This window comes from Dromiciops gliroides, chromosome 3, assembly GCF_019393635.1.
Source record: "Dromiciops gliroides isolate mDroGli1 chromosome 3, mDroGli1.pri, whole genome shotgun sequence".
In the NCBI taxonomy this organism is placed as follows: Eukaryota; Metazoa; Chordata; class Mammalia; order Microbiotheria; family Microbiotheriidae; genus Dromiciops; species Dromiciops gliroides.
In genome coordinates, this window is record NC_057863.1 from 458,196,645 (window position 1) to 458,212,428 (window position 15,784).

Below are 15,784 nucleotides of genomic sequence, written 5' to 3' on the forward strand. Positions count from 1 at the left end.
GAATGGTATAATTAGAAGAAAGTCCATAGTTTCATGCAGTATAATTCTACTAACAGCACCATTTCAAAGATCATAATTTTTAAAATAGTATAAAAAGTTTTGGTGTCTGTTTGAATAAGATGAAATAATTCAAGAGAGATACTTGGTCCTTACGCTTAAATGATTTAGACCTAGGAAAATTTCTTGAGTTAACTACAACCTAATAACTCTAGTCCAGCAATACTACATTTATCTGGAACATTTTTGGGGGGGAGGAGGGAATGATGGAAGACTGGTCTCCTATCTTGTCCATGCTGGAAATGCAGTAGCCACTCATGTCCTAATCCTGCTACTGACCCACACAGAAGCTTAGACCCACTCTGTTTCCAACCTAGGTCAATTAGGGCTCACCATATTGGGACAAGACTTACTGTGAATAATATGTCAGCTTCAGCTCTACTTACTGCAGCTCACAACTCCTAGCCTCAAGCAATTCACCAACCTCAGCCTCCACAAGTAGCAGGGATTGTAGGCATGCTCTACAATGTACAGTTTATCTGGCAGTATCAATGAACTGACTAATAAATAAGGGCAGTGTTTCACGGTATCTTCTTTTTTGTGTGTGATACACCTCTCTAGCCAAAATCCAGAGAAGGCATTCAGTTGATAATTGATTCACCAATAGTGCCAGAAAAATAACAAAACTGAAGATATTAAAGTCTAAAACACCTGCTAAGTATAAGGACCAAGTTCAGTCACTGTCTTCTAGCCAAATTTTCCAAATAATGTCAAAAACAAATCTTTTAACTATTTTAAAAAATCTTTCTGAAATTTACTGCATACTTCCATACCTTACACACACAAAAATATGTTAACCTTTTCTTAATGGTTCAGTGTTATCATGATGAAGATTAATCATTGCTTCCTACTATTACACAGGGATGTCCTCAGGGAAAGTTGACCTGTCAGTTTTCTGCTCTCAATGCCTCCAGCATGATTCCCTACAACTCTCTTCTAACCTTCTGGTAAAAACAAAACATAACAAAATAAAACCAAGATAAACTAATTAATCCAGTAATATTATTTCATAAAACAATAAGTCTGGTTGAAAGCCTGAGAGTGGTTTCTCCACTTCTCCTGGGGAAAAAAAAATTTGTTTGGATTTTCTGAAAAGCCGCTTCCCAGGCTCCTTCAGAGCTCCAGCAGACACCAAGTACTTAATAAACACTTGTATATTGGAAGCCTGATCTCCAAAAAAGTGACATGCTATTGTTTCAATAAAACAATAACAACAAAAATGCCAATGATATTCAGCCCTGAAGATGCCTTTGAATGAGTGAATTAAGAACCAATCAATCAAGAAGCATTTAAGCTCCTACCAAGTATCAGGCCCAGTGCTAAGGACTCAGGACAGCAAACAGATTTTAAGAGTCCTTGCCCCCAAGCTTACATTCTATTTGGGGAGATTAAGAGGTCAATAGTTAGAATATGGAAATTACATCTGAAGAAAAACATTACTTTAAAAACTTTGCCAAGAAAAAAAATCCTCCAAATCCATTAAAAACATTTTTTTCAAACATAAATTTCCACAAATCTTAAATGTTAGACTTTGTTTCAAATTTAAGATTACACCATTCTCATAGCCAAGATGAAATGATCTTTCTTTTCAAGAGAAATAAGGTTCAATTTAAATGATTTATAAACTTTCTAGGGCAATCCAGCAGGCTTTAAAAGGGGGAAGGGGATGACAACAATTTATCTAATAATGGTAAACAGTTCATCTTCAAGGACCATTGTTATGAAAATCTTTAAAAGAATCTAAGTGACTCCTTTCCAAGGAAGGATAGAGCTTGGACCCTCAGCAATTATATAGCACATGCTACTTGAGTAATAAAATAACTTGAAAGATTCTTTAGCTACCCATATGTCTGTTTTGTTAGAGGCAAAAACATAGCATGTGGAGTCTACAAAATTTCTTATTATGCTGATTTTCCTCTGGCCCCTCAAACCCAGGATTTTATTTTGAGTCACTTGGAAGGGGGAAAGGGGGGAGGGCACACAACCACCCACAAGGATTAGTGATTATTATGCAAATGGCTACACCTTGGACAGTTGGGTTTACCCTGAAACTGTATTTAATGAGTGTCTTTTACAACCACCTCGAGTAAATAAATAGCAAGTAATGTTTTCCCCTGGGCACAGATGGCAACAGGACTGCTCCATCTTTGTTGGCTAAAATATCTAGTGTCCTATTAGGTAAGGTTGTTGACATCTACAATTCCAAGTTACTGGTTGGACATACTAAAACAAATACACTGATAGGTAGCCAAGGCAAACTCATAGAACCAAAGAAAACTCAATACACAGCTGGTAGGAAAAAAAATTAAACTCATAGTTGTTGGGGTTTTCTTTAAATCTGAACTGAACATGTGTCGTTCCCATAATTCACAGTCCATCACTGCAGAATGATTATTTTTCTGTAACAGTATTCGACACTTCAATAAAAACCTTCAGTTCCAATGGCCTTCTCCTGCACTTTACTAAACTAATTTAAATGCATACACCCTAAACCGCATTTTAAAAAACAGTTCATTAACTGAACACTGACAATTACACAAGTGTTCAATAAATGTGTTAAACAAATGAGTCATGTCCATTACAAAAGAGACATTCAAGGCAAAGTACCTTTAATTTCTTGCTGTGATCGACCTCCAGCAGTATTGTGCCATGGCAATCTAATTGAGGTTCGAAGTGGAGCATTCCTCTGTCCATCTAAGTAGCTCAAATCTTCCAACTTGGTTGAGCTTGTTGCTGTATCATTGAAATTAAATGCATTCTCTTTAAAAACATGTTACAATAACATACAAAAAAAAATCTCTTCCACCTTATATTGGGTACAATTGAACATGATTAGCTAAGTTCTTCAAAAGCAGCAAGAAAAAAAAAGCCCTATACTATTTTTTTAATAACTAGCCTGGCAATTATTTATTATTTGGTAAAAGTTCAACGCTCAAAAGAAAAAAACACTGCAAGGCATCTAGACTTCCTGTTTGCCTTAGTGAGTCTATCTGCAGTTGAGAGGAAAATGAATCTTGAAATTAGACAATTAGCTAGTCTACTTAAAATTTCAAGACATCCATAACACTAATAATCACCCTCCTCAGTGAGAGAGCATTCTGTACAGTCTTTTTCAAACGTCAACCTGAACTAAAAAGTAACACTCCAAACTTTTAAAGTTTAAAAAAAAGTTTAATTTTTTTTGCTGCCTTTTTTACATCATTGTTATTTCTCAATAACCATCCCTCCCAGCTCTTCCTTTTATAATATATTCTTATTCTGAACTTAACGCCAAATAAAATGGACATTTCTAAACACATAGTAAAACAGAAAAAGAGGATTGTATGTAAAACTGCATATCTTTATATTATAATAAAGCCTTCTTTTCTTTTTAAGTATATAGTAAGTTCAAATTTTAGCTTTTAAAGCTCTCCTTGTTTTCTTTCTGAACTTCCTTTTGCTTTCTTCTCTACATAAAAAAACACCTATAAAATATTTCTGAAAAAAACATGTCACATTCAATACTTAGTAGATAAACAAGTCAAATTAACAAGCATTTGTTAAGTACCTACTATGTGCTAAATACTGGGATGCCAAAAAAATGGCAAAGAGCCCAAAAGAACAAAATCAACAATACACACAGACCTATTGGAAGAGAGACCAAAAATCTGCATTCCAGTCAGAGAATAAATATTTATATACATACACAATACACACAACACAAAGAAATTGATAATTTTCACTGAAATTGGGAAGCACACACAGTAAAAGTTTTTGTTTTTAATTTCTAAGTGATTTATTTACAAAATCCTATGCCACAGTGAAAGAAATAAAATAAAATTAACATAACTGGACTTATGGGTTTCCTCAACCACAATAAAAAAATGCTGGTGGCCTTAGACAAATGGATTTCTGTCAAACTGACATAATGAGCACATGCTACTGCTATCTTCAAGGGTATATCTCACTCTGCCATAGCAAATTATTGGCTGGACAAATTCTGATTCTAGCTGGGTCCCTGCAATGCTAGCATGCAGTGTGCAAAGATAAAAATTCCAAGGGTTTGAGCTTCTGCGCATTAGTCACAGTCACCAACAGAGCTGGATGATGAGGGGGAAACATTCTAGCAACCCAAGACCTTGCCACTACTTTTTCCTTCCTTAAAAAAGAAATCCAGGCCATGACAGAATGCCTCAATTACCTCATTCGCCCTTGGTTGGCATCACTCCTTGTTCTCACTTCCCTGTTACCAAAGTTCACATTGCCCTCATGTTATTCTGCATACATTTTCACTAATCACTTTCCCCATGCCACAAGAATCCATCCTCCTGGGAGCCTGTGTTTAACCACCTCAGCCTCATGAAGGCAACAAGAACTGACTTTGTCCTACTGTACATTTCTGTTTCCAGTTTTCTTTTAAAAATATAACATTGTTTGTGGTAGGAGCTACCAACTTGTTTGAGAAACGAAAGAAAGAAAGAAAGAGAAAAAAGAAAGATCGAGAAAAAGAAAAAAATTAAGAGTATCCTTGAAATACTTTATTTTAGAAACACGGACAAAAATGATAACTATTGTCTTATGCAGAAACTACATATTCAGTCACAGTAACGAGAGAGAGAAATATAGAGGGGCAATGTGGTACAGCAGCAAGAATACTGAATTAGGACCTGAATCTCAGGTCTGATATTTAGTACTTGTGTGACCTTGAGCAACTCAGTTACTTTCTCTAGGCCTTGGTTTCCTCATATGTAAAAAAAAACAAAAAAAAAAAACAAAAACATGAGCTGGACTAGGTGGTCTCTGAGATTCCTTCTGCTCTAAATTTATATGATGGATAGATGGATGGATGGATGATAGATGATAGATAAATAGAAATACAGATAGATAAAACAGACAGATATGAAGATACAGAGAGATAAGCCCACCAAAAAAGCATTTATTAAGAACTTGCTATGTGCCAAGTATCATGATAAGTGCTGTGGATACCAATACAAGCAACCAAGAAAGTCCCTGACCCCAAGAAGCTTACAGTCTAATGGGAGAAGAAAATACATACAAGGGTGGGAAGTGGCACCTCAGAGAAGACATCCATGGTGACATCGTGAGGAGGCAGTAGGGCCAAAGAGCCAGGAAGTTTGAGTCAAGGATTATAAGGCAAAAGTTCACCACCTATCAGAGTCTGAGGACCAGGGACCAAGGATTTGGGGAGACTTAAAGGAGGAAGGTGGCCAGAGGCAGAAGAGATGACCTCATCTGCTCCTACAACTATCACCTCTAAGAGGAGAACTCCCAGACTGGATCATCAACACTAAACCTTGATTTTAACTAGCTATCAAATATCTCCACTTAAATGTTCTGCCAGCACCTCAAGCTGAACATTATTTAAAATGGATTTCATTACTTTCCCCTTAAAGCTGCTCCTCTTCCTGACTTCCCTATTTCTGTTAATGGCACTATCATTCTCCCACCAAGGTTACACAGACAGTAAGTTAACAGTCTTGGCAGCAGGTGTCTCCACACTGGGAGTTCTCTGACCAATGAAACTGCAAGATCTGCCCGCTTTCCCAAAAGTAAGCTTCTATTATTATAAGATTTCCAAGCTGTTATATACTGTTAAGAGAAATTGTTTAGAATGCTTATACGTTGCTGTTTCTGTGAAATAAGCAGAGGTATGCTTTGGAAATATTTCATCTTACAGTTTGTACACGATGAACTAAAGTAGGGAGAGAGGCAGCAGGGGACACGTAAAAACCTCTATCAGATTGCTTGCATCTTGGGGCATGGGGAGAGAAAGGGAGGGAGAAAAGTTTAGAACTCAAAATTTTATTTAAAAAATTAATGCTGAAAATTGTTTTTATGTGTAATTGGGGGGAAAATACTATACCTTGGGGGGGCAGGGCAATGAGGGTTAATATACTTTAAAAAAAAAAAAGGAAAGAACACTGGAAATGATAAGAATAAAAGCCAAGGGGAGTGAAAAGAAGGGCCTGTGTGAAGGGAGACAAGATGATACAAATGAGAGATGTTCTCAACTGACAAGATTTGGTGACTGGATACATAAAATGAGTGACAATCAGGGATGACAATGTTTCAAACCAAAAAAAGTCACCTTTGATGCTCCCCTTTCCCTCACAACCAATCCATTGCCAGGTGCCCTCAACTCCACCTTCCTGATCCCCCATTTTTGCCTCTATCACCTTCTCTCCACTCACATAAGCACCACCACAACCCAGGCTCTCACCAAATCTTCATTCAGCTACTATAATGAAGTGCAAAGAGTTCTCCTTATCTCCAGGCTCCCTTCACCAATTTATTTAAAGCAGGAGGCACAGACTTGTGATTTCCCTAGTGTAAAGATAACCCAGAGAGGAAACTTCAAATACCACAGCAGGCTGGCATCTCTTCTGCAATGTATTTTGTTAGAAATTAGCTTGGAAGGAGTTCTACCAAATTTGTTTTATGACACAAATATGGTGGTGATACCAAAACCAGGCAAAGCAAAAACAGAGAAAGAAAATTATAGACCAATTTCCCTAATGAATATTGATGCTAAAATCTTAAATAAGATATTAGCAAGGAGATTATAGCAAGTGATCACCAGGATAATACACTATGACCAGGTGGGATTTATACCAGGAATGCAGGGCTGGTTCAACATTAGGAAAACTATTAACATAATCAACCACATCAATAAGAAAACCAACCAAAATCATATGATTATCTCAATAGATGCAGAGAAAGCTTTTGACAAAATACAACACCCATTCCTAATAAAAAAACTGGAGAGTTTAGGAATAGGTGGAGCTTTCCTTAGAATAATAAACAGTATCTACCTAAAGCCATCAGCAAGTATTATATGCAATGGAGATAAATTAGAGGCCTTCCCAATAAGATCAGGGGTGAAACAGGGATGTCCATTATCACCCCTATTATTTAATATTGTCCTAGAAATGTTAGCTTTAGCAATCAGAGAAGAGAAAGGAATTAAAGGAATTAGAATAGGCAAGGAGGAAACAAAACTATCACTCTTTGTAGATGATATGATGGTATACTTAAAGAATCCTAGAGAATCAACTCAAAAATTACTTGAAACAATTAACAACTTTAGCAAAGTAGCAGGATATAAAATAAATCTACATAAATCATCAGCATTTCTATACATGACCAATAAAGTCTAGCACCAAGAGATAGAAAGAGAAATTCCATTCAAAGTAATGGTAGATAATATAAAATACTTGGGAGTCTACTTGCCAAGACAAACCCAGGAACTCTATGAACACAACTACCAAACACTCTTCACACAAATCAAATCAGATCTAAATAATTGGAAAGATATCAATTGCTCATGGATAGGCAGAGCTAATATAGTAAAAATGACAATACTGCCTAAATTAATTTACTTATTCAGTGCCATACCAATCAGACTACCTAAAAATTACTTTATAGTGCTAGAAAAAATAATAACAAAATTCATCTGGAAAAACAAAAAATCAAGAATATGCAGGGAAATAATGAAAAAAAATTCACAGGAAGGTGGGTTAGCGGTACCAAACCTGGAGCTTTACTATAAAGCAGCAGTCATCAAAACTATCTGGTACTGGCTAAAAAATAGAGTGGTAGATCAATGGAATAGGCTAGGCTCAGGAAATGCAGTAGTAAATGACACTATTAATGTAGCGTTTGATAAACCCAAAGACTCCAGCTTCTGGGATAGGAACTCAGTATTTGACAAAAACTGCTGGGAAAACTGGAAGATAGTATGGCAGAAATTAGGCATAGACCAACATCTGACACCTTATACTAAAATAAGGTCAAAATGGATACGCGATTTAGACATAAGAGGTGATACCATAGGTAAATTAGGAGAGAAAGGAATAGTCTACCTATCAGATCTTTGGAAAGGAAAACAGTTTATGACCAAACAAGAGATAGAGTATATTATAAAATGCAAAATGGATGATTTTGATTATATTAAATTAAAAAATTTTTGTACAAACAGAAGCAATGCATCCAAAATTAGAAGGGAGACAGAAAGCTGGGAAACAATTTTTGAGGCCAGTACTTCTGATAAAGGCCTCATCTCTAAAATATATAGGGAACTAAATCAAATTTATAAGAATCCAAGTCATTCCCCAATTGAGAAATGGTCAAAGGATATGAACAGGCAGTTTTCTGATGAAGAAACCAAAGCTATCTATTCCCATATGAAAAAATGCTCTAAATCTCTAATGACTAGAGAGATGCAAATTAAAACAACTCTGAGGTACCACCTGACACCTATCAGATTGGCTAAAATGACAAAAAAGGAAAATAATAAATGTTGGAGAAGCTGTGGGAAAATTGGAACACTAATTCATTGTTGGTGGAGCTGTGAACTGATCCAACCATTCTGGAGAGCAATTTGGAATTATGCCCAAAGGGCGATAAAGCTGTGCATACCCTTTGACCCAGCAATCCCACTTTTAGGTCTTTTTCCCAAAGAAATCATGGAAAGAGGAAAGGGACCCACATGTACAAAAATATTTATAGCTGCTCTATACATGGTAGCAAGGAATTGGAAGTTGAGGGGGTGCCCATCAATTGGGGAATGGCTGGACAAGTTATGGTATATGAATACAATGGAATACTATTGTGCTGTAAGAAATGATGAGCAGGAAGAGTTCAGAGAAACCTGGAGGGTCTTGCGTGGGCTGATGAAGAGTGAGATGAGCAGAACCAGAAGAACACTGTACACAGTATCATCAACATTGAGTGTTGATCTACTGTGATGGACCATATTCTTCTCACCAATGCAATGGTACAGAAGAGTTCCAGGGAACTCATGATAGAAGAGGATCTCCAAATCCAAGAAAAAAAGAAAAAAAAGAACTGTGGAGTATAGATGCTGAATGAACCATACTATTTCTTTTGTTTTTGGTGCTGTTGTTTTTTTTTCTATTTTGAGGTTTTTCACCATTGCTCTGATTTTTTCTCTTATAACAGGACTAATGCAGAAATAGGATTAATGTTATTATGTGTGTGTGTATATATATATATATATATATATATATATATATATATGTATGTGTGTGTGTAGATATATATATATGTATGTATATGTATATAGATATGTATATAGATATATAGATACAACCTATATCAGATTACCTGCTGTCTGGGGGAGGGGGGAGGGTGGGGAGGGAGGGAGAAAAATCTGAAATTGTAAAGCCTGTATAAACAAAAGTTGAGAACTATCTTTACATGTAATGGAAAAAATAAAATACCTTATATGTAAAATTTAATTTAATTTAATTTAATTTAAAAAAAAAGAAATTAGCTTGGGGGCAACCGAGACTTTTAAGGACCTCCCTAGAATCATGCAGGCATCATGTGTCCAAGACAGGACTAGAACCAAGGCCTGATTCCTGAGCCCAGGATGCTTCTTATTTGTATTGATGCTTAAATGTATATGGTATTTTATGATTACAATGCATTTTGTAAACATTTTCTAATTTAATCTTCATAGTAGCCCTGGTAAGGAAGACTGAATAACCATTTGTTATCCTTACTTAAAAGGTGAGAAAACTAAGGTCTACCCATGATCACTTGGCTACTAATTAGGGGAGTCAGGACACTAATTCAGGTCTATTGATAGTAAAATACAACATTTTTTTCCCACTGTTACATATGTGGTATAAACTACATAAGAGGCAGCTATTCAGTGCAGTGGATAGAGCCTTGGGCCTGGAGTCAGGAAGACCCAAATTCAAATGCAGCCTCAGATACTTACTAGTGGGTAACTCTGGTAAGTCATAATCTCTATTTGCCCCAGTCTCCTCAACTAAAAAATAGGGATAATAACAGTATCTACTTTACATGTTGTTTAAGGAGATAATATTTTTAAAGCACTAAGCAAAGTACCTGGTACACAGTAGGTGCAACACACACATATAATATTATATATATATATATATATATATATATATATATATATATATATATATATATATATAAAAATGTTTTATGTATGTATGTATGTGTGTGTGTGTGTGTGTGTGTGTATAAACAACTACATAAATGCATTTGCCCCCACTAAAATCAGACCCTGCTTAAGCAATAACCTGCATTTTCTCCTTTCAGTCACAGTGGAGAAAGAACCTCATATAGGTCACCCAAAATCTCTACACCACAGCAAATTTTCAGGTGCTCCTCTTCTAATCTACCACACAAGGCTGTACTGAAAAATTGCTTGGTAAATATGAGTCATTAGCCTCTTCTTCCTCCTTCCTATAAATGCCCGTGTGAGCTAATGCACTCCCATTACAACCAGCACCCTGGGCCAGTGCTTGGCTCTTTTTTGTTTTGTTTTGTTTTTTTGTTTTTGTTTTTTTGCAGGGCAATGAGGGTTAAGTGACTTGCCCAGGGTCACACGGCTAGTAAGTGTCGTGTCTGAGGCCACATTTGAACTCAGGTACTCCTGAATCCAGGGCCGGTGCTTTACCACTGCGCCATCTAGCTGCCCCCCAGTGCTTGGCTCTTAATATACTATATAGGCTCATATCAACAGAGAAGAGTTGAGCATGGAAGCTAGAAGAAGCATCAGTAGTCAAAAGCCTATGCTAATCACTCTACTAACTTGCCAGCAATTTAAAATGCTACTTCACCACAAGCCAGAAGACAAGATATACTTCTGAAGTCTTCTTTCTCTTTTTCACTTATCCCTGAAACCTTTTCCCCCCCAAGGAATAATTTAACCTTCATCTTTTTTTTTTTTTTAAATGAGGCAATTGGGGTTAAGTGACTTGCCCAGGGTCACACGGCTAGTAAGTGTCGTGTCTGAGGCCACATTTGAACTCAGGTACTCCTGACTCCAGGGCCGGTGCTCTATCCACTGCGCCACCTAGCTGCCCCTAACCTTCATCTTTAAATTTTCTGCTATTAGTAGGTGGTTTTAAAATGAGACTACAAATAATATGACAATTAAATAAATAAAATAAATAATTAAAAGGAGATAACTTGATACTGGGATGTCCTGAAAAGAACATCCAACTTGGGAGTCAGGAGGTTTAGATTCAAGACTTTATAACACACTACCCGGGTCACCCTAGGTAGAAATGATAACCCTTGTACCCAGTTCTGATACCTTTAATCAGGGAAGTTTATTCAGGAACTGCCACACCAGTTACCCATTCATCCATCAGCTATGGAGTAAGCACATATGGATTTATGCAGCACACTGGGCCAGGAGCCAGTAGGATCACGCGGAGAAAAGGATATAGAGCCCCAGAGAAGGAAATGGCCAAGGGGACACAGACACACTTATCTTCAGACATCTGAAGGCTTGTGGTGCAGAAGATGACTCTTCTACCACTTCAACAAGCATTTATTAAGCTCCTCCTATGGGCCAGGCACTGTGCTAAGCCTAGGAATACAAAGACAGAAAGCATCCCTGCTTTCAAGATGCTTACAGTCTAATGACAAAAATGATTTTGGTGTTGAAGAGGTAGGGAAGAACCAGGAGCAATAGGAATTTACACCATGAAAACATTCCAAGAGAAAACCAATTGTACATTTCTGAACATCTTTAGGGAGAGGCTGGATGACCACTGTCTGGGGGACTGTGGGAAGGAATTTGTCTTCATATGTGGGTTGCATTAAATGGCTTCTAAAGTCTCTTTAATAGTGAAATTCTGTGACAAACTTCTCTCAGTCTCAATTTCTATAAAATAAAAATAATCATTCTCATATTCCCAACTGGAACATTCATTCTGACTTTCAAGTATACTATGAAGGGAGATGGGGGAAGGGGATGGGAGGGGAGAGGAGAGCAAAAACAGTCCCTGTTCTTAAGGAGCTTACAATCCAAGGAGGATAATTATGATGGCGTTGGTCTTGAGGAGACAGGAAAGAGTATTGGCAGAGTATCAGTGCAAACAAGGGAACCATCAGGTATGATATCTGAGGGAAAATGACCGTGGAAAACAGAAGAAAAGAATTTGCAATTTGGATGCCTTTTGTATTCACTATTTTTAGAAAATGACTCACTCCTCTAGCCTCAAACTAGTAAATGAGAAAATCTTCTCTACAGCCCCATTTGATTCTCCAATCCAAAGGAACTCAGAAACTGTCTAAATGTAGTATTGCTCATCTTGAGCCAGCAGCTTCTTGATAGCTCAGCTTTTTTAAGAGACTTGCATAGTTGTTTAGAAAACTGTTTGAAGGGCAGCTAGATGGCGCAGTGGATAGAGCACCGGCCCTGGAGTCAGGAGTACCTGAGTTCAAATCCGGCCTCAGACACTTAACACTTACTAGCTGTGTGACCCTGGGCAAGTCACTTAACCCCAATTGCCTCACTAAAAAACAAAAACAAAAACAAAAAAAAAGAAAAGAAAAGAAAACTGTTTGAAGAAATGTCATAGATTACAGGGTTATAGATGTAGAGCTTGGGGCCTTAGAGATGACCTAGCTTTGGAAATCACCTAGGAGATAACTTGGGGGTCTGTGGATATTCTTTGGGTGTCCATGAGCTTGGATGGGAAAAAAATTATCTATTTTCACTAATCTTTAACTGAAATTTAGTATTTTCTTCAATTATGAATGTGGGCAACTAATATTCTGAGAAAGGGTACACAGGCTTACCAGTCTGCCAAAGAGGTCGTGATACAAAAAAATGTTAAGACTCTCGCCCCATCCCCTTCTGTTTTATAGAGAAGGAAATAGAGGCCCAGAGTCTCCTAAATATGTCCCATCCACCCAATGACATTGTGCAACCAGGGAAGCACTTCAAGGAAAATACTCCTGAACACTGTGTAAAGCAGGGATAGGGAGAGAGGGAACAGCATTTTGCTCCCCAAAGTCACATATTCACTGGTCTATCAGAGGTTCTGGCCCTTTTTAATTAAGTCATATTAACTAGATCACCACAGTACGCTAAACACAGTTCAAAGAAGTCGAAGATCACATGAGAGATAAAAGCTGTGGCTTCTGGCTGCAATCAATCCATTGATAACTCTTCTTGACAATGAACTTAATTGCATCTTTTCAGCACTCGATATTCCTCCCAATATCTGGATGCAAGTCCCATTTTCCAGAAGGCTTAGGAAAGAGTTACACTGGGAGAAGAAGAAAAAGGGACTTCAGCAGATCCAGACAAATTGAAACATCTGCTGAAACCCTAAATAGTGAGTGGATCAACCCTGCCATCAAAAGCAAATGCCAATAGTCTCCCCTACAATTAACTAGTTTGAGTTTCAAGAAAATTGAATAGTAATTATTTGAGTTTGTGGGTTTCCTGGACAATTAAATTCCGTCTTCTATGACCCACTTAAGAATAGTTCAAGACAACAACAACAAAAAAGTGGTCAAAGATAATAGAATCCCGTTATGCAAGATTCTGAATGACTGGAGCCTCTGGATATCTGCAATATAACCAAAAGGATGACATTTTGACAGTCAGGAGTTAGCCAATTAGCATTTATTAGGCACCTGCTATGCACCAGGCACTTTGCTAAGCTCTGAGATATAAAAATTATATGATAGGTATGTTGATGATAGAATAACATGGGATATTAATAACATCTATATAAAAATAAATGTATACATAATAATGCTCATAGAACATTGCATTTAACCAAATTCAAACATGGTTCTCCTGTTATACCAAATATTTTTAGAAGAAAAGTCTCTACAGCATGAAAATTACTCCCAACCCTAATTTAAGCCTTGTTACTCGTTCTCAAGATGCTCTTTAGTAAAATGAACTAGTTTAAACATTGCTGTATGGTCCAAATGACTATTACTATAACAAGATTTAACCTGTAATATCATACTACAGTAATCAGAAGGTTATGCCAAGTTGTTCTGTTTCTTGGGCCCAGGGTGGGGGAGGGTAGGACTGGGCAGAGAGGCAGAAGAATGAAAGCCTGGAATGGGGGAGGGGAGCAGGGCTCAGGATTAATCCAGATCAGGAAGCACTCCTCTATGCAAAATATCATCCAGATTAGATATTCACTTGGGTTTGTCTCCCCAAAATGCAAATAATCATGAGAGAGGGTCCATTCATTTAACATTTATTAAGCATCTATTCTGTCCAATGCACTTGCTGTGCAAGGCATCGAGGGAAAAAGAATGATAAATAAAATATGATGCTTGCACTCAAGGCACTTGTGTGTGATAAAACATGCAAATGAACATAAATCAGAATATAATAACATAAGAGATGGGTGAGATTACTTGGGGAAGAAATTAACAACTCACATCCAGGCAGCATCTTAATATTGACAAAGGGCTTTCACCACAGTGACACTGTACAAGTATTATTATTCCCATTTCATGGATGGGCAAACAAATTCAGAAAGGTGAAGTGACTTTAAATTTAGGGTAATATGTAAGAGCTGGAATTAGAACCCAGGTCCCTCCTAACTCCTACCTTTTTCCTCCTTTCCAAAGGAAGAATATGCCACAATTTGAGGTGCAGGTATCAGAGGTGATTGGCATTTGAACCAGGTCTTAAAGGAGGGGTCTCATTCAAAAGGGGGAAATATAGAAGAGATATCTTAGGTACGAGGAACAAACAGCACAGACAGGAATGTGTGAGGGATAGTAGGTAATTGCAATTGGGTTGGAGCAAAGAAAATATGAAAAGTTATGCAATAAGTCTGGGAAGGAAAGTAAATTGTAGCAAGATTCTGTGTGCCTTAGACACCAAGCTAAGGGGAATGGCTTTTCTTCAATGGGAATGAGTGATTTAAGGGTTTTGAGCAGAAAAGTGTTGTGATCAGACCCACACACTAGAGAAAGTCACCTAGTAGCAGTTTTTAGGAAGTCGTAAAACAGAAAGCAAGGAGAGGTGGAAAGACCTGTTAGGAGACTCTTACCACAGTCCAGGCAAGAGGTAATGAGGACTTGAATTAGGGCAAAGGCCATGGGAATGGAAAGGAGGAAGCAAATCTGAGAAATACTGGAAACAGGTACAAAAGGACATGGTGACTGATTACAAAAGAAGCCATACAGTCTTTGGAAAAGCTTATTGTTTTTTCATCTTCATATCCCTGGTGCCCCTTACTTAATAACGGTCTGTTGAACTAAACTGCAAAATTACTTCCAAGTTTCTATCAAGGGAGAGAAAGAACAGTTGCATTCGGGAAGCAGCACTTATCTGAGGGAGGAAATGATGACAGTTTTGGACACATTGAATCTGAAGTGCCTCTCAGTCAGTCACTCACTCACACATTAGCCTTCAAATAAGGACCAAGAGTTTGCTTTCCTACAAAGACCCAACTAAGAACATGGGCCATGGAAGGAAGAGTATATTTTTGACTGGGAGGACGATGAAGGTCCCTTCAGACACAGGTTATTTCTGGGCAAGGCAGGCCTTACTGGGTCACCAGTGTGGAGCTTTAGACAGAGTGGATAGCAAGGGGGAACAAAGAGCCACCTACGGGTGGTGAGCAGACAGATGGATATAGAAAGAAAACAAGGAGAAGGTACCAGACAAAGTTAACTTACTTGGCAGTTTTACCCATGGCTGTGGTTTGTTAAGGTTAAAATTCTAGCTAGTCTGTCTAAAATATCTAATGAGTGGTCGCCAATAAATTATAAGCTTTAGCAAGAGTTAGGCTTTTAAGCATTTATTAAGGAGAATAAGAATTTGGTAAAGAGAGAAAGAAAGGCCTATATTCATCTATCTGTTAAAGGGAGAGCGCATTTCTAGCTCTGCTCTCCGCCAGAGTCCCCAGGAAAGAGCCCGAATCAAAGCGCCCGGCTCCCC

General features: G+C 37.6%; 1 protein-coding gene across 5 annotated transcripts in view; it reads right to left on the bottom strand.

The window, feature by feature from the left end:
- TANC1 (tetratricopeptide repeat, ankyrin repeat and coiled-coil containing 1) overlaps nt 1-15,784 on the bottom strand; it is a 285,098-nt gene that overhangs the window by 66,070 nt on the left and 203,244 nt on the right. For all 5 annotated transcript variants that reach the window (XM_043995708.1, XM_043995707.1, XM_043995705.1 and 2 more), the window contains one exon: nt 2,665-2,790. In XM_043995708.1, coding sequence (XP_043851643.1) covers nt 2,665-2,790 — 126 coding nt within the window. The remainder of the gene's footprint in view (nt 1-2,664; nt 2,791-15,784) is intronic.